This window comes from Scophthalmus maximus, chromosome 6 (genome assembly GCF_022379125.1).
Source record: "Scophthalmus maximus strain ysfricsl-2021 chromosome 6, ASM2237912v1, whole genome shotgun sequence".
Lineage (NCBI taxonomy): Eukaryota > Metazoa > Chordata > Actinopteri > Pleuronectiformes > Scophthalmidae > Scophthalmus > Scophthalmus maximus.
The window spans coordinates 917,501-940,000 of record NC_061520.1 but is presented as its reverse complement, the minus strand read 5'-3'; the positions used below and the strand labels follow the sequence as shown (position 1 = coordinate 940,000).

Here is a 22,500-nt window from a genome sequence, read left to right as displayed (position 1 = left end):
CTGACGACCGAGCGGCTCGAGATTGCAGCATCGAGGCTCCGCCCCCTGGATGACGACACCGGGGAGGGAACACGTCAGCGAACAGCCTCGGTCGGTCAGAACCGAAAGGTCCCGAGGAGAAGAGGTCCGAGGAGACCGGATCAGACCAGAGACCGGATCAGACCGGATCAGACCAGAGACCGGATCAGACCGGATTCGACCGGAGACCGGATCAGACTGGACCGAGACACGGACTCGGTTTGACTCGGTTTGACTCGGCTTCGTTCGCTTCCGCTCCGGAAACAAAGACATCAAGTTTCATCCTCATCAGTTTATTTTCTGATGAAGAGTTCCGGTTCGGTTCCGACCTGGTCCACATCTCGTCTGTTGTCAGTCTGAGGAGGAACCGACAAGACAAGACGAAGACCTGAAGAACTGATCCACAGAGTCCGGACCAGTTCACTTCAGACCGGATCAGTTCAGACCGGATCCACTTCAGATCCACTTCAGACCGGATCCACTTCAGATCCACTTCAGACCGGATCCACTTCAGTTCACTTCAGACCGGATCCACTTGAGTCCAGACCAGATTGAGGTAAAACTGAAAGTGAAGTATAAACAAACATGTTAATAATCAGTAGAAATCAGAATTAGGGGTTAGGGTTCAACTTCAGGGAGGAAGATCAGGGTCGACCTCCTGACCTTTCAGCCTCACCTCATGGTCTTCATCAGACGTTAGTCAGAAGATCTGATGAGGTTGAAAGTTTCATTTGGGAATATTTTCTTAAAATACTTTTTCCAAAAGCAAAAGTCATATTCGACTCCCTTCACTTGTTGAGTAATTCATATTCCATAAACACTGACGCAGATCGTCTTGTTGTGTTTCTGTGAACATGAACATTCTGAGTGACCGGATGAAGTTTACTGTCGTTATAGAAACTCACATAAAGCATCAGGATCAAATTAATAATTAAATCAGAGCATCGATACGTCTGACTGACGTCTGTGAGTGTTAATAAATAAAACTTCACTCAAAGACCCGAACGCCCAACCAAGAAATATAACAAACTATGAAATATTTAATGTCAAAATAGAAAATATCAAAAAGTTGATTAAATTGATTTTTTATTTGTCTTTGTGCCTGAATAAGAAAGTGAAACAGTTTTTTTACTCGGACTGTTTTTCTTTGACAGTAAACTGAATATATTTTATCTTTAAAATAAAATAAAAACAGATGACGTATGGATCCATACGTCAGTTTTTCAGCATTCTCCCATTTTATTGATAAAAAGATTGAATAGTGAAAGTTGTTGTTAGTGACAGATCAGTTTATGATACAGCTGTTAGAGCAGTAAACGTCGGGTCAGTTTTCATATGGACCATCAACATGTGTGAAATCATGACCTCTGACCTCTGGATCGTCCTGTATCTGTATCTGATGCACGTCGACATGAACTGTATTAATCTGCAGATCTGTCAGAGGCACATTGATGCTGTCGACCACATGGTCTAACTCAGGTTCAGGTCCAGACTCAGGTCCAGACTCAGGTTCAGGTCCGGGGACTGGCGAGGCCATCAGAGTTCACTTGAAACCAGTTTTGGGCGACCTGGGGTTTTGTGACATTGACGGTTCATCATGCAGGAAGTTGCCAACAGAGAGAAACTCAGATATGAATAAACACCACAACAACAAAAACAGCGTCACTTTGTTTCATGTGCTTGTGTGTTGGAGACGCACGTTGCCACGGTGACACTCGTGACTCACGTTGTTTCACCAGAGTGAAAGCAGCGTTGGCCAACATCAGGTTTCCACACGTAACCACGACAGCTGCAGGCGCTGACCACACACACACACACACACACACACACACACACGCTCACACACTCCCTCACACTCCCTCACTGTGTGTGTGTGTGTGTGTGTGTGTGTGTGTGTGACTGTATTTAAAGGCTGTTTAAACTATAAACTGTTGTCCTCTGATGCAACGATCTGAAAGCCCGGGCGTCTGTCAGTTTACAGGAAGTTGCATCACGAAGCCTATATACACATTAACAGTAACGTGAGCAGCGAGACGTGATGCTCATATAACTTATTAATGTGTGTGTGTGTCCAGTCGTCATCATCTGTTGTTGTCTCCCTTTGTAAAGAGTCTTGACATAATGTACGTTGCGATTTGACGCTATACAAATAAAATTTGTATATTTTATAAATATGATAAATAATCAAATATGACTAATTATGGGGTGGGATTAAATAAGTTACACTTCTTCCCACGTCCTTTTACAAAATGTCAATTGAAAGAATTAATGGTCATGGCTTTTTTGTGTTTTTTCGTCTGCCGGCAACAAAACAATTATTTTGCTTTATTATTATCATTCATTGTTTTCTGTTTAAATTTTATTCACATATTTGAAATATCAGTTTCAATCAATCAATCAAAAAGCTGAAGTGACCAAAGTTTCCCATTTATAATAATTTAATTTAACAATTAAAATATTTGCATAATAACAAAGAGTAAAGAAGTAAGAGGTGTGACAGCATAAAAACATAATTCATTTTTTTTCTCTACGTGGACAGAAACAAACCATCAAACACCACAAAACAAATTAAATGTTCGCAAAAATATTTTATTTGCAACATGTGAATTCACACCAATAATCAAAAGTTGTCAACCAACAATCTCTAACCTGACAATGTTACTCGTCTCCTCCAATCACAGATGAGTGTGGGCGTGGCCACGGCCAGATCTCAGCTGTGTCTGAAGAGGCTATTGGACGAGCCCCCGGACCAGTCACTGAAATGTAAACGAGCCCGTCTGGCCCCGCCCCCTCTGGCACCCGGCTTGTCGCCCTGCCTCAGGCCCCGAAGCCACACCCCCAAGTCCGGCCAAAGCCAATCGCCGTCAAGAGTGGGACCGTACTTCCTGTTTGAGCCCTGTGAGGGGGCGGAGACTTACAGGGCCGTGCACGTGCACATGCAGCAGCAGTACACGTGCCAGGTAAATACTGCTAACAAATAATAATACTAGATCTGAAACTACTGACAGATCTGAAAAATACGCATGATACTGTACAAACTGATGGTTGCCGTTGTTACAGGTGCTCCAGCTGCGTAGTCACCAGGAGCAGCTGACTGCGTATGCCCGGGTCGGTCACCATGACAATGTCTGCGTCCCGCAGGACGTGGTGATTGGCCGGGACAGGGTGTACGTCTTCCTGCCCGGTCACCATGGCGACATGCACGCGTACGTGCGCGGCAAAAAGCGCCTGGGCGAGGAGGAGGCGGGGCTTCTGTTCGCTCAGATGCTGAGTGCCGTCGCGCACTGCCATCGTCACGGCGTCGTCCTGAGAGACCTGAAGCTGCGCAGGTTCGTCTTCACCGACAGATACAGGTGAGACTCAGACACAGGTACTAATACTACTAATACTACAGTAGTACTGCGGATACTGTGAAGTTCTGCATATTAGTATTCTTCGATACAAACAGGTGAGACTGACAGGTAGCACTGATAATACTGCTGATAATACTGCTAATACTACAGTAATACTACTGGTAATACTACAGCAATACTACTGATAATACTACAGTAATACCACAGTAATACTACTGTTACTGTGAATTTTCTCAGAGACTGATTATAATAACGAAACTGTTCAAAAAGTACTAATACTGCTAAAAAGTACTGATACTGACCTGTGTGGTCGTTTTCCTGCCGCAGGACTCGCCTGGCGCTGCTCGGCCTGGACGACTGCGTCCTCCTGCACGGTAACCATGACGACGATTCTCTGACGGACAGACACGGCTGCCCCGCCTACGTGGGCCCCGAGCTGCTGACCACCGGGAGCGGGTCGTACTCGGGCCGCGCTGCCGACGTGTGGAGCCTGGGTGTGTCCCTGTACACCATGCTGATCGGATGGTACCCGTTCCAGGACACGCAGCCCGCCGCGCTGTTCGCCAAGATCCGCCGTGGCGCCTACAGCCTGCCGGACGGGCTGTCGCCGCGCGCCAAGTGTCTGATCGGCTGCATGCTGAGGAGGTCGCCCGGCGAGAGGCTGGAGGCGTCCGAGCTGCTGGTGCACCCTTGGCTGACCAACCCCCGCACGCCACATCACCACGGTGTGCACAAGACGCATCACGCCGCACACACACCGGCTCAGAACACACAGGAGGGCGATGAGCAGGTGGTCCCCACGTGGACTCAAAAACACTAACACACACACACGACTCTGCTTCTATACTTGTGAGGACTGACACTAATCTGAAACAACTTAATAAAGTTAAACTCTGAACAACTGGTCCTCACAAAGACAGACAGTCTGATCCTGGATTACTTGACCCTCACGTGCCTTCCTCCTCGCTCTGTAGCTCCGCCTCCTCCTTGACCTCACGTGCTCCTCGTCTTCCACACAGGACTCATCACAGAGGTGATGGTGTGTTCAGGTGCTGCTGTAATACAGAGACTTCTGTCTGTAACACAAACTGACCCTCGGGGATAATAAAGTTGACCATGACCGTGACCTCATCCAAGTTTCTAATCTAGAAAAGTCTGATCTGAGACTTTTGAAAAAAGTTCTGAAAATCAGAATGAATCTGTCTGATATTAAAATATCAAAGTGTCCAGAGTTTATAATATTTCTCAGGATCGGAGCTTCATGTTCCAACGTTTATCCTGAATCAAAAATCTCAAATCATTTCTCTTCTTTTTATCAAATTCTTTCATAGTTTCCTCGTGACATGACGTCATCACTGTAACTATTATTCTTCTGAAGGACAGAAGTGGTTCTGATTGACTGTCGGCAACGACCCGACAGTAGAATCAAACCTCAGAGTCTTTTCACTGAGCGACTGAGCTGCAGAATAAAGAAACGTTTCACAAACTCCTCTTACCCGCGACTGGTTTTTAATTGGTCCCGAGTCCTGAACAGAACATGACAGAACACGTCCGTGTTGAGCTTCTGTACAAACTGGAGATTTTATCAATGTGATTAAAATGTACAACGTGTCTGTAGCCTCTGAGTCTTACAGGGTTTCTCCTCCAGTCACAAACAAACCTGCCACAGAAGCTTCAGAGGAAGACGGTAAATTATTAATAACTATGCTGCTGAAAAAGGGAAAGACTTCATAAATATAATAAATACTCCTCAATCCGCTCCTGATGGATCTTCATCCGTTTCCCACGAACATCCTGACTGAATCATTATGGAACTAAAACGATCTCTGACACATTATTACTATGAAATATTAGTAAATAATTTTATTTGTATTTCCTTCACTTCCTTCCTCTCCTCTTCCTGAGCTCGTCCTCTTTGTCATTATTCTTTTTTTTTAACTAGTCCAGAAGCTGTAAACAAATTAGAGCTGCAACATTTCATTGATTAATCGATTAGTGATCCACTACTAAATTAATCGGCAACTATTTTGATAACTGATTAATCGGTTCAAGTAGTTTTATGAAAAAAAAGTCAAAATTCTCTTATTTCAGCTTCTTAAATGTGAATATGTTCTGGTTTCTTTATTTCTCTGTGACAGTAAACTGAATATCTTTGGTGTGTGAACAAAACAAAATATCATGTTGAGGTTTGAGAAACACAATCGACATTTTCCTCCATTTTTTGGATCAAACAACTATTCGATACATTTTTTATAAAAAGAATCGTTTTAGTTGCAGCCCTAAAACAACGTGACCACCACTCACTCATACGTCAGATGTAGTCGTCACATGGTCTCTGTGTCTGTGTTCGACCAATCAGAGAAGACCCTAAACCGTGAGACTCATCTGGAGGAATCAGATTGTTCTCAGTTCAGTTCCTTCTGCTTCTTCATTTGTTCTGTTTCTTGTCCACTTATTAAAGGAAGTGATGAAAAATCTCAGAAAAATAAAAAGATAAAATCCTAAAAAAATTAAAAATTAAAAAAATCAAGAATATTTTGTTTAATAAATGTTTTATTTTGTAAAAAAGAAGAAGTTATTTACAAGTTCTGGTGATTTTCTTCATATTGGTGCAGAACAGGAGGAAAACAAGTGTTTTTGCATTCAAGTATTTGTCGCATGAATAATTGTGGAACGATTATTAATTCTAGTCACAGTGTCCGACAGGAGTTCAGTTTCTTCTCACCTCCGTGTTTTTTATTGTTTTTGAATCCAGCGACTTTCCATCACGTCAAGTGCAGCAGCATCTCCCTGATCTGAGACACGACCACGAGTCGCACGTCAGGAAATTTCCTCAGTCTCCATGTCGTCCGTGTCGTCGCCCTCCGAGCGGCAGATTTCCTCCAATGCCAGCTCTGACGGGGAAAAAGAAACAGGAAGTAGAAAAACACGAGTCCTTTGTGACGGGGGCAATAGTAAAATGGACATAGCAACATCGCAGGTAAGTGTGTGCGCGTGTGCGTATGCGTACCCTCACTCTCGCTCAGCCCGGGGACCCTCCTCAGCGTGTCCCTCACGGCGGGGATCACCTGGTCGTACATGTGCAGCAGCGGCCTGCAGCTCTCGGAGAAGCCGGCGTGATGCAGCAGCAGCCAGTGCAGCAGCAGCAGACACTCTCTGAGCAGAGACGCCGCCGGCGAAGCTGAGAGAACAGTGACTTTGAATTTTAGAGATGGTCGACAACACAACTGCACTTTCCTCGTCTCCTGGTTTGAATCTGACCTGATGAGTTTGTCGGCTCCTGAGACGCACGAAGATCCAACCACTGACGATGGAACACGATTACCACCGTCTGAACCAGCTGAGACCAGACAGACATGATGAGCAGAGCGACGCAGAGTTCAGAGTATATAAGATAGGAGTATATATATATATATATGTATATTAGATATATGTATATAAAGGATATGAACGAGACGGAGCAGAGTTTTACCTCAGCGTGACACTGACAGGTGCTGTGCAGGTTCTCTGCTCTCTGAGTCACGAGTCTGCTCAACAGACGGACCACCTGACACACAACAACAACAACAACAACATGTAGGTGAACGAAGGTCACAGCTGTTTTCAAATATCACATGAAGACTGAGCCTTTATGTACAATGATACATCCCACCACACTGACTCCATCATTAGGGGTTAGGTGTGTGTGTGTGTGTGTGTGTGTGTGTGTGTGTGTGTGTGTTACCTGCAGGTCCAGCATAATCCAGTCTGAGTGTGTTGCCCGTTTGTCTGGTCGGTTTCTGACGTACAGGAATAATTTCAGGAAAATGCAGGCATCTAAAAAAAACAAAAAAAAACCTCTGTTCAAGTTGAGCTGCAGTGAATTTCTCCCTTTTTTAATTCATCAGAGTAAAGCTGAAGATAAATCACCACAGAATAGTTATAGAATATACTGATGAGTGTGAGTCTGAAGCTGAGACTCACCGTGCTGAGAGCAGAGCTGCTGAGCCAACGACTGGTGGTCGGACATCGACGTGAGGACGGACACACACTCTGAGACCGTGTGCAACCTGCTGTCTGCTGACCAACACACACACACCCTCTGCAACACACACTGCAGCCTGAGGGAGGGAGGGAGAGAGGGAGGGGAGAGCTGGTGAACGGCTGAATTGATCGATTAGTTATGTCTGCAGTGAGAAAAGTTGTGGTTTCTCTGAATCGGATCAGAGTGATGATCGAATGTCAGCCGGTCACGACACGTGTTTAGTTGCTGATCTGTCGTCAGGCTGCATCACTGCGTCACCTGTCGATACCTGCAGCCTGTTACATCACCACAGACAGGTAATGGAAACACACACATAAACACACAAACACACACACACACACACACACACACACACACCAGCCACTCCTGCAGCACTGTTCAACCCAGCTGAGAGTTGCAGAGGGTGTGTGTGTGTGTGTGTGTGTGTACCTGTCAGTGTGTGTGTGTGGCGTCCTCTCTATCAGGACACACAGCGTCTTCATGGCGTTGAGGACAAGCTCATCCCCCCGTGAGCTGCTGCTGCTGCTGCTGCTGACACAAGCTCCTGCTTCACACAGGCGCAACACGGACTGGAGCAATGCATTGTGGGAGCAGAGACTCAGGTCTGCAGCAGACGGCTCTGTCTACAAACAAAGAGAGGAAGTGAGGAGGAGGAGGAGGAGGAGGAAGAGGGAGGAGTCAATGGAATGTTCCTCTGGGTCCACATCAGTAAAACACACATCCAGCGAAATGTGTACTTTGATTTCCTTTTTGTTAATGTTTCAATATCACGACCACAAAATGTAAAAGTGTGTGTGTGTGTGTGTGTGTGTGTGTGTCTGTACCTTGTCGTCTGTGACTCTCTGACTCTCTTGCGACAACACAGTCTCCACCACCTGGGGAGCAGCACGAGGGTCAAACATGTAAATGATAATCTTAATCTCTTTGAACATTACTGAGATCCATCCACATAAAACAACATAATTGATACATGTGTCATCATGTTATTCCCCCTCTGAAAAAAGCAGCAATAGTCGATTATCATATATTTTTATATATATATTTTTTGTAAATTTCTTATATATATATTCTCCTGTCCACTTTGCTGCTGTAATGCCCAAATTTCCCCATTGTGGGACGAATAAAGGTATATCTTATCTTATCTTATATATTAAACCTTCCTCTGTGAAATAATCATTATTGTCATTTTTTATTTTTATTGTTTTATAGAAAATGTCAAATCATTGATAAATGTCAAGATTTAACACATTTCTTTGTCGTACATGAAAATAAACTGAAGATCTTTGTATTTTTTAATATTCTTTAATACACAGAATAATTTGTCAAGAAAATAATAGGCGGATTAATTGATAGTAAAAATAATACATGTTTCAAAGACGCCGTTAAATTAGGGTCAAAAAAATTTAAGTCTTAAAAAGTAATTGAAGGGGTGAACATATGTATTTTATTCATAGTTATATGTTTATTAATTACAGGTGTTTTTATTATTTTAATCGTTATCACCTCGTCACTGTGGGCCAGCAGCAGGTGGAGGAGTCGCAGAGAAGCCAGACCCGTATCCTCCACGCTGAAACCCGACATAACCGTCTCTTCGCGTCGACCCGGTGCAGCGGCGGTGGAAGCAGTGCGGCATGCTGGGAGCACACTGGCCGCCGCGGAGTCCAGAGCTCGACAGAGTCGACACAGGTGAAGGTCGAGTAGAGGCAGCAGGAGGACGGCTCCGGGACAACACCTGCACAGGAAGTGAGGTGAAATCAAATAATCAATTACACTCAATCTGAAATGCTCCCACTGTATGCAATGAAAAGTGCTCTATAAATGAAATGTATTATTATTATTATTTTCATACATTATATTTCATGAGGTCTATTTTTGTCACGTGGGCAGTTTAGCCACCAGACAGTGAGACAGACTGACAGACAGTGAGACAGACACACAGACTGACAGACAGAGAGACAGACTGACAGACAGTGGGACAGACTGAAAGACAGAGAGACTGTGAGTATACCGGACGCTGCTGCTGTTGCCGGCCGCTCGGCTCTGACTCAGCATGTTCAGGCCCGTCACAGCCAGGCTCTGGACCGGACTCGGGGCGGTGCCGGGCGCTGACACACCTTCACCGACGCTTGCTGCCACTGCATCAGAGTGGAGCAGGAAACCTGCTGTCGGCAAACTGAGCACATGACGCACAGAGAACAACAACAACAACAACTCAGTCACACTCAGGAAGTTCAACCTCTTCCTCTTCCTACGGACCTTAACCTAGAAACTTCACTCAAACATCAGAACGTTCAGTTCCATTAGGACATTCGGGCTTCTATTCAACTTTTTCATAACTTTCATATTTTTCCAAAATATTCAATGTTTTCCACGATCTAGTATTTACACATTAACTCCCCGTTTCCCACTTTCCCTGCGCTCAGCCAATCAGCAGCCAGCATTCACGAACAGCCTTTTCTACTTATATTTATTATTATGAATACTGCTGAGGTCAAAGTTGTGCAGCAAAGAGAGGTTGAAAACATAATTAGTGTTTTTTTCTGTATTTTTCTATTTTGGGGTTTTGGTGACATCGTGTGGTGACGGCTGGTTACTGCAGGTGACTTTAACAGGAAACATGTCAGAAGTTAAAGTTCTCACATATGATTATTGTTCAGTTGAGGGATGAGGAATTTCATAAAGGCTTTCAGAAGGAAACTTGTGTGTGTGTGTGTGTGTGTGCGCGCGCGTTTACCTGGATGTCAGGCTCATCGACAGCAGGTGAGAGAGGCTGAGGCTGCTGGGAGACAGAGGCTGCTGCAGTAACAACCCCAACAGGATGCCACCTAGAGGACAACACAGGAGGGACACAGACAGAGATAGATACAGAGAAACAGACACATAGAGAGAGTGAGAAAGACACAGACAGAGAGACAGACAGACAGAGAGACAGTCAGACCCATGTAGTGTCATCAGTGTCAGATGATGGATCTGTAGATCCTCTCTATGTTGAGGATTATGAAGCTGTAGATATTTGACGGACCTCGGTGCTGCAGGTGAGCAGGTCTGACAGACGAAAAGGGGTCTGGACGAGTCACTTCCTGTCTGCTGTTGGACCCGCCTCTGTCTGCTGACACACACACAAACAAACCTGTCAATCGAGACGTAGAGACGGCGTCTCACCTCCGTGACGCCTACACGTCACCCACCGTCTCTCCGCGTCTTCATCGGCGTCTTCACCGGCGTCGTTCTGGTCGGGACCTGCGCTCCGAACGTCTCCTTGGTGATGAAACCGTTTCCTGCCGGAGAGGAGGAGCTGCTGACGCTCCCATGATGCACCTGGACAAGAGAGCTCAGCACCTTGGGACTGAGAGCACAGCGAATGGATTTCCAGCTGAATTCATACGTTACAGTTTCATCTAAGACCTTTTCCAGACATTCAGTTTACAATGTGTAAAAGAGGGAAACATCACATCAGTGATGATGAATGATGATGATGATGGTTGACCTGTTTCTGTTCAGCGGAGACGACGAGCTGAGCAGCTTGTTCTTCATCCCGTTGATCTCCGCTTCTTTAAACTGCAGCTCAGACTGAAGAGACTGAACCTGCAGACAACAAGTAATCATCATCATCATCATGTTACTCTGAGGAAGGTCCTGTGTGTTCTGTGTGTTTTCAGTGTGTGTGTGTGTGTGTGTGTGTGTGTCCTCTGTTCTGTGTGTGTTCAGTGTGTGTGTGTCTGTGTGTGTGTGTCCGTGCGTTCTGTGTATCTTCTGTTTTGTGTTCTGTGTGTGTGTGTGTGTGTGTGTGTGTGTGTGTGTTCTGTGTGTGTCTTCTGTTTTGTGTTCAGTGTGTGTGTGTGTGTCCCCTCTGTTCTGTGTGTGTTCAGTGTGTGTTTGTGTGTGTCCTCTCACCTTCCTGTTGAGCTCCTTCTCCCGGTCGCTTGTCTCCTTCTGCCTCTGAGTCTCCAACAGAATCTGTTTCTGTCTCTGAGCCTCTTTCTCCAGCTGAGCTGCTCTCAGTGAGTCTCTGAGGACACGGATCTCCCCGCTCTTCAACACGATCTGCTCCTCCAGCTCCTTCAGCTGCACGCACACGCACGCACGCACACACACACGCACACACACACGCAGGCACGCACACACACACGCAGGCACGCACACAGTGACAAACGTTGCTGTAAATGTGACAGTTTTTTACCAACAGACAACTTCTCAGTTGTCGTCTCTGCACCAATGTTGCAAAGTCTCTCAAAAGACAATATCTATATAATATCTTGTTTTGCTGTTTGACGCTGTTGGATCTTTTCTGTAAAGTTAAAGTAAAGCGGGTCTCACCGTCTTCTTCAGCTCGGCCTGCTGAGCCTCCAGCAGACTGTACGACTCTTCTCTGTCACCTGGACACACACAACAACACTGTCAACACAATATGGAATATAACCATGCACTGCATAAACCTTTGACCTTCACCTGGCAGCTGCTTGTTACAGGATGAAGTAGTGAGGTGGTGTTTCTATAAATCTGGTGAATGAGACGACGATGCTGCAGCTGACAGTATTTACATTAACTGTGACAGAAATTCTTTCAAAAAACCAATTAATACATTTACAAGATACCCTAAGATATTTTCTCTACACTTATGAATTCGTACGACTCTGAACTCACCGACGGGCTCTCTGCCCGCGGTCCCAGAATGCCCTCTGCTGCTGCTGCTGCTGCTGAACCCAGACGTGTTCTGTCTGCTCGGCTTCGTCGTGGCTCTGCTCAGAGACGACGGCCGACCCGACCCGATGCCCGGTCCTGCGGCGGCCGAGGTGACGGCCTGCGAGGCGATGATGTCGATCTCATCCAGGTCGTCCTGGGTGAAGTCCTCATCGTCTCCGAACGGGTCGTCGAACGCCGACGTCGCCATCACCACGTCGTGGTCCAGGCCTCGCGGGCGCTTGGTGGGAGGGAAGTTCATCCTGTGAGGGAGGAGCAGACGGAAATGAGCAGGGTCACCCGCTGACACCTCTGACCTTTGACCTGGTGGACAGTCACCTCTTCCTACTTCTGACCCTTGACCTGGTGGACAGTCACCTCTCCCTACTTCTGACCCTTGACCTGTCAGACAGTCACCTCTTCCTACTTCTGACCCTTGACCTGTCAGACAGTCACCTCTCCCTACTTCTGACCCTTGACCTGTCAGACAGTCACCTCTTCCTACTTCTGACCCTTGACCTGTCAGACAGTCACCTCTCCCTACTCTGACCCTTGACTTGGTGGACAGTCACCTCTCCCTACTCTGACCCTTGACCTGTCAGACAGTCACCTCTTCCTACTTCCGACCCTTGACCTGGTGGACAGTCACCTCTCTCTACTTCTGACCCTTGACCTGGTGGACAGTCACCTCTCCCTACTTCTGACCCTTGACCTGGTGGACAGTCACCTCTCCCTACTCTGACCCTTGACCTGTCAGACAGTCACCTCTTCCTACTTCCGACCCTTGACCTGGTGGACAGTCACCTCTCTCTACTTCTGACCCTTGACCTGTCAGACAGTCACCTCTTCCTACTTCCGACCCTTGACCTGGTGGACAGTCACCTCTCCCTACTCTGACCCTTGACCTGGTTGACAGTCACCTCTTCCTACAGAGAAAGACTTTCAGGGAGATGATGGGTCAATGTTAAACGAAAATAAAATCTTATATTTACATATGTCATATGTATATGATGATAAAAAATGTACAAGGCCTTTCAATTCATCCACACATCATTAAAAATATATATCTACATCCTCTTATAGACATAATAAAACACGAAGCATCGTCTGTCTGCAGCTGTAAATGACGAAAAGTAGAAACTAATAATGCTGTGTAATAACTTCATGTTTGATTTTCATGTTGTAAAAGTGTAATAAATTAATTCATACGCAAACATTTTATAACAACTTTACAAACAGAAGATTTTTTCTTTAAACTTAAACAGAGCGAGTTTTAAAACTGAGACCAGTTGGACCGGAACTTCGGACCAGGTCAGACGGACTGATGGAACCCGAGGGTCCGGTCGGTTCGTGGGGAAGACGAGCGGTGAGGTCCACGGTCCGGTCCGGCCCAGAATCCGGTTAGTTTATTACCTGGTCGGTCGGTCGGTGCCGCCGCCGCCGCCGCCGTGTCGCCGGTTAGCCGCTAGCTAACAGAGAACTCCTTTGGTTTCCAATGGAGAGTTAGCTTAGCATGCTAACAGAGCTCACTGCGGACGCAGCAGTGTTTTAAACTTCCGGTAACACGTGATAATACACATGTCGCATAGCAGCACCTCGCTCACACTGCGCCTGCGCACGACACTGAACTGAGAAGTTACTTGTTAAACAGTGAAACGACGTGAAGTGACGCGTGTGCGTGTGCGCGTGTGTTGATCACACGTTAGGCCCGCGTCAGCGCGGCCGACGATCTGACCAATCACAGCGCTGCCCTCACAACCCAACCAATCAGGAGCAGCTGCTTTTTCTTTGCCTTTTTTTCTGGCGATATTGCATTACCAACTATAAGGTGCACACCGCCACCTACTGTACCGGAGGATGTAGTGAATTTTGAATTGAATTGAAATACTTTATTTCGAACATTTAAAAAAAGAAAACAATTTATATATATACACATATATATACACACATGTATTTGCAGCCTTTAACAATATAAAATAACATAAGATAAGATATACCCCTATAATATACATTATCCGAACAGTAGTAGGAGAAGTAACAATCTTATCCAGTCCTACCCCCCATTCTATACAATAATTTTTTTTTATAATTCTGATAATATTCCAATAATTAATCACTTTCATAACATATTCACAAGTGTAGAACAGGATCTAGTTCAAAATCTATGTCCTAGAAAAAAATCTACTATATTATTTTGAGTTATCTTATATTTATTAAAAATTGTATCACCCCTCTCTGTGTGCTTCCCACACCTTATCTCCATGTGAACCGTGTGACCCTTCACTATCCTGTCATGCCGAGCAGCTTTCATCCTCTTCCCCAGGATCTTCTCTTCTTTACTTCCCCCAATGAAACTAGTGTCTTATTTATTATCTATTAATAATAATCTCTTCATTCAAATTTTTTTTTAAGATAGTTCAAACTATTTGGTGTTGTTTTTAATGAGGTCAACGTGCGACTGTTTCCAGGTGTTGGGGTCAGTAATCTGCCTATCACACCTGTAAAGATCATTTATGAATGTTATTGTGTTTTTGTTGAATCTGTGTAACAACGGTTTGTCAGTTTCAAATCAGAGGATCAACATTCATCAGCTCCTCTTGTCTCTCATGTGCATTCTGGCAGATGGTTCGTCAGATGGTTCACAACACAGCCTGCGATTTACTGGGATTAATAATAATGATAACAATAATATAATGCTGGCTCTTCTCTCCGTTTTCCACTTGAATCATACAATATCAAAACCAAACAACAACAGCTTCAGTTTTATATGATTTATTTCTCCTGTCCCATAAAATGTTTCTCTCTTGTTCTCCACCAGTAGGAACTGGTTTCATTTCGCCGCATGATAAAGAAATCCAACTGGGGCTGAAATGACCAGCGTTAGGGCAGTGGACATTAATGTGGATGTATTATGAAAATGAAGATGAATTGATGAGACGGCTCGTCGTCGTGTCAGTGAGATAATCTGCATGTTGCATGTTGACATGAATCCTGCGTCTCCTCATACTGAAGCTTCTCACTGCTTCTCAGCAACAGCAAGTGTGAGTTCCATTTATAGACACAGACAGGTCTGTGTGTGTGTGTGTGTGTGTGTGTGTGTGTGTGTGTGTGTGTGTGACTCTGACACATGCTCTCTCTCTCGCTCTCTCTCTCCGCCTCCATGTTTCAGAAGAAATATGGCAGAGCTCAGGCCTCCACATGCATCCGTCATCATCATCATCCTCATCATCATCAGGAGACGCACTGCTGCTATCTTCATCACAACTGCATCGCCACGGTAACACAGATATTTCAGCAATACAGAAATTCTTATTAATAATAACAATAATAAACATTAGTAGTAGTAGTAGTACTACTATATACAATTACATAAACATAAATGGACACAAATACATATGCATATATATATGCATATATATGTATATATATAGATGCATATATACTGTATATGCATTTGGACTAACGCACACACACATATGGACATTTTATTATTTTTTCCTTTTTCCCTGAACCCCTTGTTTCCTTCCGAGATGAATTTGATCACAAAATGAAACATAAGATCATAACTGCTGTGACTCGAACTGGTTGCCATGACAACCAAACAGTCAGAGCAGGGTCACCGGGGATGACTGGGATGGAAGCAGAGCAGAGACTGTAACTCGTTTTCTGATTCCGTGGAATCTGGAACATTTTCTGTCCGTTCTCTCCTGCAGTGTCCTCTCGCTCTGGACCAATCAGAGCGCAGCATCTTCTACACAAGCTGTCCAAGGTGGGAACGTTTATTCTTCCTCACCGTTCTGTAGAATACTGTAGCTACCATCATGAAATGTTCCATCTTCATGCTGCAGTGGAGGTACAGTATAGTCCCAGAGCCAGGTAGAGGTGCACCCATTCGACAGTACCAGCTGTCAATCACACTGTATCCACGCCCCCCAACACACACTGTGCTTTACGGTCTATGTGACTGTAAATGAACCAAAATGTACAAAATGAACATCATGTGTTGAAGAAAACTTGAACCATAAATTCCTCAGGAAAATGTTTTACTGAAGTTATGAATCAAGTGAGAAGTCGAGTCACCTGCTCATAGAGTCGCCCTCTGCTGGTCAGGACACAGAACACAGGCTTCACACACTTCAGCGTCGGCTTCACTTTCTGGACCTGGTTTTTAAAAAGTCTGTGTGGTTTCACCTCATGACAGTTTTTAAACGTAGCATCAGAGTTTGACTGAAACGATCACAGACACTGCGGAATCACTTCATCAGTTTGATGGTTTTTTGTATTTAAACATTTTTCTTATTGAGAGTGGAGTCAATATGAGCATAGCAAGAATATAAATATGAGAATTAATAGTGAGTTATCAAATGCAACATATAGATAGTTGGTAAATATACAAAACTAATACAGAAACCATTCTGTGACCATTTTATGATTTGTGCAAAAAGAGATTAACCCCCCCTAAAAAAAATACAGTATATATAAGAGAAATACAATCTCAATTTTGACCATATGGGCCCTTTAACATTAAGCAGATGAGCAGAGAGGAACGGACGGCAACGGTCATATTTTACTGGACATAATTTATATTCATATTACATAAACAACAGGGAAAATGCACGAGCCCACTGTTGACCTTTGACATTCGGCTTACATCCCTGCAAGGTTTTAGTATTTCATGTTTAGATATGTGTCTATCTGCACTTGTGATAAAGAAAATCGTAGATTATGATGAGGTCAAATAAATATGGTTGTATTAGACGTTTATTGCAAACTCACTGGGCTGAAAACTACAGACTCATGTTGTGTCAGTAACAGCTGCTGTAAATGCTACAAACCATCTGGAGTCATGTGCTCGCTCACGTCCGTTCCCCTGAGGCCTTTTATCTTAATTATTTATTTTTCCAGAAATAGGAAAGAAGGTTTTTTTGTTTCTCTGTTGCTGGTAATAAAAAAAATGTCATAAATTGGGACTTCCACCTAAAGTGACTTCTTGCATCTTTGCACCGTATCCAGGCAACGAATCATCTTAGATTCTTTGTCCACATCCAGGAGTTGGAAACGATCTGGACCAGAGTGTCAGTGTCTCTGGATCAGGTCTCCATGTGTCGTGTTGGACCAGTTCTGATTGTCCACTAATCCAGTTCTCAGATTATCCCGACAGTTGGAGCCTACCAACAGAATCAGGAGACCTCAGACGGACACACTGGAGGAACTAAATCTCCCAGCATGCCTTGGGTGTCTGCTGGGAGTTCCTGGATGAATAGCTTGGTTCTGTCGGATGGTGTGTGTCTCTTCTCCTGTTACTGTGTCTCGCTGCAGCGCAGGCCTGCTTCCTCCTGCACATGTCCAGGCTTCACCGAGGAGTTTCCATCGGAGGGGGAAGACATCCAGAGGGAGACCGCTGCGTCTGATTGGCCGGTTCACCCCTTTACAGGCCACCAATCAGACACTGTCCTCGTCGTGTGACTGCATGTGTTTCCCTCTCATCTCTGAGCTGAACTGTCAGCCTGCGCATATTTTTTTATGTTTTTAGCGCTGCATGCAATTCATGAGTGTGTGTGTAAGTGTGTGTAAGTGTGTGTGTGTGTGCAGGATGCAAAACTCTGGAGCTGTGAAGGAGGGGGAGGGGCGAGGACAGGGATGCTGAAGAAATTAATGAGAACAGACGGAAAGGAGGATATATAGAAGAGGAAGAGGAGGAAGAGGAGCGTGATGATGGACAGATGTTGAGGAGAGAGGGACAGAGAAAGACCCAGTGAGCAGAGACTGACGGAGAGAGTGAGGAGGAGGAGGAGGAGGAGGAGGAAGAGGAGGCGATCTGCTGTAGGAAGCAGCAGCATCGTCGATTTACACAGGCTCTCCTCTGTTGCCGTGACGATGGGCTGCTGGCTCTCTGGACCATGGATGGGCGACCAAACGGTGAGCGAGAGAGCGAGGAGCTGCGTCGCATGTGATGTTCTGTGTGTTTCATGTTTTTATACGTCTCGAGTGAAGAAAAAAGATGCAAATGAGATCTGAAAGGCCCGTTCAGTGATGTATGTGTGTGTGTGTGTGTGTGTGTGTGTGTGTGTGTGTGTGTGTGTGTGATGGCAGCATATCATTATTTCTGCAGAAATCTGTGAATTTGTGTGACTGATGAACCAAATGAGTTTTTTTGTGAATGTGTAGAATTTTCATGTTTTGTGTTTTTATATTCGCCGTCTGCTGGAGACTCAGCGTCGCTCTGCCGCTGTCCTCCGTCTCCACACACAGGTGCCATTTTGTGCTTCTCCGCTCTCATGCTGTGTGTGTGTGTGTGTGCGCGTGTGAGGGTGACTCATTGTTTGTGATGTGCTGGAGTTAACAATACTGTTCATGCAACTAATTCGATGGCCGCTGAGCTGCGTGTGTGTGTGTGTGTGTGTGTGTGTGTGTGTGTGTGTGTGCGTGTGTGAGGCAGTGAAGTGTGTGTTGGCTTGTAGGTGTTAACCCTTGAGTGTCTGCATGGACACTATGTCCACGTTCCTTAACTGAGAAAATCCGAAGGTTTGTTGGTGCCACTGAGATAAATCCTCCGTGTGTCCGCAGGCCGAGCGGAGTTTCGTGACCCAGTTGCATAATATTGTCCACAAATTTATAGTTTTATGTAGTTTGTGTGTGTGTTCACACACCGTCACACCGTCAGTGGCGGTTCTAGCTCGTTCTAGTCCGGGAGAACAAATGTTCCATCACTGTGTTCGGGGCCTCGGGGCAAGAAAACCTGCTGTTGTTTACACGTTAGATCAAACACATTTGTATTCGGAGAATTCCCCTTGTGAAAAGAATTAAGGACGCATTCAAATCTCTGTCTGCCATTTTGAACACAAACACTGTACAGTGTACTACTCACATCACCGTCAGTCGATCAGTAGTTCTCTGTCCATTTCCTGAAGAAAATACAATGACTTTATCCTGAAAATCTGTGATTCCTTCTTGTGCCCAACGAGAAAATATCACGTTTAATCCTCCATCAAGACACGTTGTTTCCCTCCTGAGCCTCAAATACAGTGGACATTTAGATAAAATGTACCATGTAAGAGTAAGTGAATTAAATGAATTAAAAATATATATAAAAATACATACCTGCATATAACATTTCAATATCGATCAGCCATTGTATTATTATATAATAATGCTAATGCTAGCGCTAACTGTCTGCTGACACCTGCCGTCCTCTCGTGGATGCTAACTGCTAAAGCTAATGCTAACTGTCTGCTGACACACCCGCCGTCCTTTCATGATTCACTGCCTCTGCTGCACTGGAAGTTTATTTGCCTCACATTTTCATATTCGACAGCGATTGGTTTTCTGTATTTGTGAGGTACCACATCTAGCTTGAACAGGATTCGTTTGAATTTCAAAATTGCAGTTAAGTGAAACAGAAATCTCCTCCTCCAGGAGAGGAAAGTGAAAACAACAGATACAAGTCGCTATAGTCGATGTCAGACATGTTGGAGGACAGAAACCGAAGAAAAACGCTTTTTTGTGTGGAGGGGGATTTTAAATATTTTTTTATACATTGGATCAGTTGAGGGTTTCGTAGTAGATGTTGTCACCAACCCTTTAGTTCCTACAATGTTGCACAGCGTCGGCGGATGTGGGAATCATCTGCTTCTTGCTCACATCACATCACATCACATCACTTCGATTCCTGTGTGTGTGCTTGTCTCAGATGAGTGGGCGGAGTCTAGCAAACCTGAGCCAACGGGATATTCTGCGAATCCTAGCGGCCAGTCAACATCCAATCACCATGCAGATCAAGGGTCAGCGGGGGTGTGGCACCGAGGCAGACAGGGGCGCCTGGGAGCCCCTCCCCCTCAATCTGCAGCACCTCAACCTGCCCCTCCCAGTAATGGGGGCGGGGCTTAACGCCTCCAGCCCCTCCTACCAGGACAGGTAAACACACACGATCAACATTAGATATTTTGATTTTAATGGTTTCTGGTTACTGCTCAGTTATATTCAAATATTTCTTTTCCTTGTTCATCAGCAGTTAGATTTAAATATATCCTCTTTTTCACTTTTCAATTTTTTAATATCAGAGAAAAAAAACAAAAAAAGTGTTTTTTCCACATCAGATAGAATAATTTAAAAAAAATTAACATAATTAAAAATTTTCTGTATGTGGCCGCGAGTTGTGTGTTGTCACTCAACAATGAAACAAGATCTAAGATTTGTGGCTACAACCTGTAACTGAACTTTATTTAATAAGGACAAACATGTCGACACTCGTCTGTATCTGTGAGTCCACAAATATGTAACTTCACAGACTGTTTGAATTAACTGCACATGTGATAATATGTCCGTCTGTGTAAAATGAACACAACCCAGTAATGTTCGTATCTTTAGTCTTGTCTGATTTATGTGTCGTTGTCGTCCGTCCCAGACTTTACTACAGTCACCTGTCTCTGCCACAAGACCACTGTGATGGAGGACGGTACAGCTTCCTGTCCAGCTCCCCGGGGGACACCGTGGACATCGGTCACCAGGTGACACTCAGAAAACAGACCTAGAGCTGCAACTGATAATCGATTAATCGACTTCTAAATTAATTAATTCCTACACTTGATAAATAAGCCAATAAACGTTCAGACACTTTGTGATGTTTCTCATTTCCTTTGTTTCACATCGTGAATCCCTCAGGATCCAGAACTGACCGGTCGTCGGCCGAAGGATGGGAGCTGCCTGATGGGATGTTGCAACACCAACGCAGAAGAAGCGAATCGCTGCCACAGTCAGGTGATCTAGAGTGATGCTGTGTATCATCATTCAATTCATTTATGTGCCGACAAGAGGGAAATTCGGTGTATTAGAGTAAATGTGGTTGACTTTGAGGGTCCGTGTTGTTGCAGACTGACGACGAGGACTTCATGCTGGAGAAGCCGCTGGGCTTCCTGCCTCTGCACCACGAGCTGGACAGCGGTCTGGGCTGGACCGACGGCTCCATCCACCAGGGGGACCTCTCAGGGCTGGAGACCGAGGAGGGAGGCCTGGAGGACTGTCACTCACACGGGGCCCTCGCCCCAGGTGGGTGCGGGGGCTTCGGGGGCGGCGGCTCTCCGTCCTCCGAGTCCTTCATTTCCTCGGAGCTCAGCGACTCCGGCTTCTACAGCGTCAGCACCGGCGAATTCAGGCACTTCCAGCGGCTCCTGGAGAAGCGAATGCGGCTGTACAACGCCAGGCTGCAGCATCAGGGCGAAGCCTGCGAGCGGCGGGAGCGACGGGACAGTTGCCCCAAGAGCCACCGTGAGCTGCTGGAGGCCATTCCTGAGGCGCTGACCATGCAGCCACAGAGTCAGTGCCTGCAGCTCGGGTTGGAGGAGGCCGGCGGGTCGGTCATGGAAATCCCACCCCGCGGACTTTTCAGGTATAGTGGCTGATAGAATAACTGTGCCTGCAAAAATGATATAGACTCGATGTAATCAGACAATCCGTTGTCATCGGGCTCTGGGGCTGCTTTCTGACTGGTACAGAATCGGACCCTTTACACGTCCACAAGTATCCAAGGCTCTGCTCTGGTCTGTCTGTCTGTCAGTGGGTGTAAATGAGTTATTAGATTTGTTCAATTATTGATGATGTTTTACTAATTAGTCAAGAATTGCAAAGCTTTGGACAACCTCCCTTAACCCTCCCCTGACTTCTGATCATCTACGTTTTGAAATTGTCCTCGTTCTTTCCACGATCTTCCTTTACTGACTTCAGCGTTTTTATTCCCAGGGTTTCGTCGGTCCAGTTCCACAAAGCCGACCGACCCTGTCTGAACCGGCACAGCTCCAGCAGCGGGGCCCTCTTCAACCCTTCTCACGCTCATGCCGCCGTCTCACGGATGAACGCTCCCGTCCTCTCCACCTGCAGCACCCCGTCGAGCCACAGGAGGCCGCTGGTGCCCATTCAGCCGCAGCACCACCAAGGCTCCAGCTCAGTGGGGATGCTGAGGAGAAGCCGAACGCTGCACCATCGCCCTCCGCCACAGGAGTACCGCCGCCGGGCCAGTCACCCAGCGTCCCCCTCCTACTGCACAGCGTCCCCGCACCACTGCGGAGTTGTCTCGCCACATGACGTCCTGCCACCAGGTCTGCCAGAGGAAGGTGGGCTGGTTCCTGGTGTGATGTCCTCCTACCCAGCAGCCCTGGCCCTCTCACCCCAGCAGCATTCCACCGCTCTAGGGCATCTGAGGCCTGCCGACACCCATGAGCGATGCTACGACAACAACTCCAACAGCCAGATCGCTCACCATGACTGGTGGCACTCACAAGACAGAACCTTGATGCCTGAGCCGATGCTGACAGAGAGGGACAGAGAGATCGAGAGGGAACTGGAACAGAAGAGGCAAATGCAAAAGGAGAAGGAGCTGCAGAGGGAAAGGGAGGCGCAGATTCAGGAGGAGATGGACAGAGAGAGGCAGCA

The 22,500-nt window shown here is 45.8% G+C and overlaps 3 protein-coding genes and 1 long non-coding RNA gene across 9 annotated transcripts in view; 3 read left to right on the top strand and 1 right to left on the bottom strand.

Moving 5' to 3' along the window:
* The first annotated feature begins 53 nt into the window (after positions 1-53).
* Positions 54-4,857, top strand: LOC118309530 (tribbles homolog 3). Its single transcript, XM_035631757.2, has 4 exons — positions 54-574; positions 2,700-2,978; positions 3,079-3,371; positions 3,699-4,857. Exons 2-4 carry the CDS (start codon positions 2,700-2,702, stop codon positions 4,189-4,191), a joined length of 1,065 nt encoding a protein of 354 aa, XP_035487650.1. The 5' UTR covers positions 54-574; the 3' UTR covers positions 4,192-4,857.
* A 1,049-nt stretch (positions 4,858-5,906) lies between these two features.
* LOC118309528 (ATR interacting protein) lies at positions 5,907-13,764 on the bottom strand. Of its 3 annotated transcripts, none has more exons than XM_047332782.1 (18): positions 13,496-13,764; positions 12,040-12,341; positions 11,713-11,771; positions 11,290-11,460; positions 10,883-10,980; positions 10,584-10,741; positions 10,418-10,504; positions 10,130-10,220; positions 9,404-9,568; positions 8,899-9,127; positions 8,220-8,270; positions 7,825-8,018; positions 7,335-7,471; positions 7,096-7,187; positions 6,844-6,918; positions 6,633-6,711; positions 6,382-6,552; positions 5,907-6,265 (listed from the first exon to the last, which is right to left on the bottom strand). In XM_047332782.1, the coding sequence occupies exons 2-18, from the start codon at positions 12,335-12,337 to the stop codon at positions 6,192-6,194; spliced, it is 2,229 nt and encodes a 742-aa protein (XP_047188738.1). In that variant the 5' UTR covers positions 12,338-12,341; positions 13,496-13,764; the 3' UTR covers positions 5,907-6,191. The 3 variants fall into 3 exon arrangements, with proteins under 3 accessions (XP_047188738.1, XP_035487648.1, XP_035487649.1); XM_035631755.2 differs by having other exon boundaries at positions 12,040-12,338; positions 13,489-13,763; XM_035631756.2 differs by having other exon boundaries at positions 10,418-10,501; positions 12,040-12,338; positions 13,489-13,762.
* Positions 13,327-16,075, top strand: LOC118309529. Of its 2 annotated transcripts, none has more exons than XR_004793502.2 (3): positions 13,327-13,475; positions 15,245-15,352; positions 15,789-16,075. It is a non-coding gene; the product is annotated as an uncharacterized LOC118309529 (long non-coding RNA). The 2 variants fall into 2 exon arrangements; XR_007030872.1 differs by lacking the exon at positions 13,327-13,475 and adding an exon at positions 14,903-15,116.
* Positions 16,076-16,171: 96 nt separating this feature from the next.
* LOC118309929 overlaps positions 16,172-22,500 on the top strand; it is a 9,752-nt gene continuing 3,423 nt past the window's right edge. For 2 of the 3 annotated variants that reach the window (XM_035632588.2, XM_035632585.2), the window contains exons 1-6: positions 16,172-17,994; positions 19,766-19,989; positions 20,480-20,582; positions 20,737-20,832; positions 20,946-21,460; positions 21,811-22,500. The exon at positions 21,811-22,500 is cut by the window's right edge. In XM_035632588.2, coding sequence (XP_035488481.1) covers positions 17,953-17,994; positions 19,766-19,989; positions 20,480-20,582; positions 20,737-20,832; positions 20,946-21,460; positions 21,811-22,500 — 1,670 coding nt within the window. In that variant the 5' untranslated portion in view covers positions 16,172-17,952. Of the gene's footprint in view, positions 17,995-18,177; positions 18,328-19,765; positions 19,990-20,479; positions 20,583-20,736; positions 20,833-20,945; positions 21,461-21,810 lie in introns of those variants that run through there. The other variant, XM_035632589.2, reaches the window with a different exon arrangement.

Coding starts and splice junctions, on each gene's coding strand:
- LOC118309530 (XM_035631757.2), top strand. CDS start 2,700: ATGAGTGTGGGCGTGGCCACGGCCAGATCTCAGCTGTGTCTGAAGAGG. Junction 2,979..3,078: donor AGCAGCAGTACACGTGCCAG/GTAAATACTGCT, acceptor CCGTTGTTACAG/GTGCTCCAGCTGCGTAGTCA. Junction 3,372..3,698: donor GTCTTCACCGACAGATACAG/GTGAGACTCAGA, acceptor TTCCTGCCGCAG/GACTCGCCTGGCGCTGCTCG.
- LOC118309528 (XM_047332782.1), bottom strand. CDS start 12,337: ATGAACTTCCCTCCCACCAAGCGCCCGCGAGGCCTGGACCACGACGTG. Junction 7,472..7,824: donor CCACACACACACACTGACAG/GTACACACACAC, acceptor TCCCTCCCTCAG/GCTGCAGTGTGTGTTGCAGA. Junction 6,919..7,095: donor GGATTATGCTGGACCTGCAG/GTAACACACACA, acceptor GTTGTGTGTCAG/GTGGTCCGTCTGTTGAGCAG.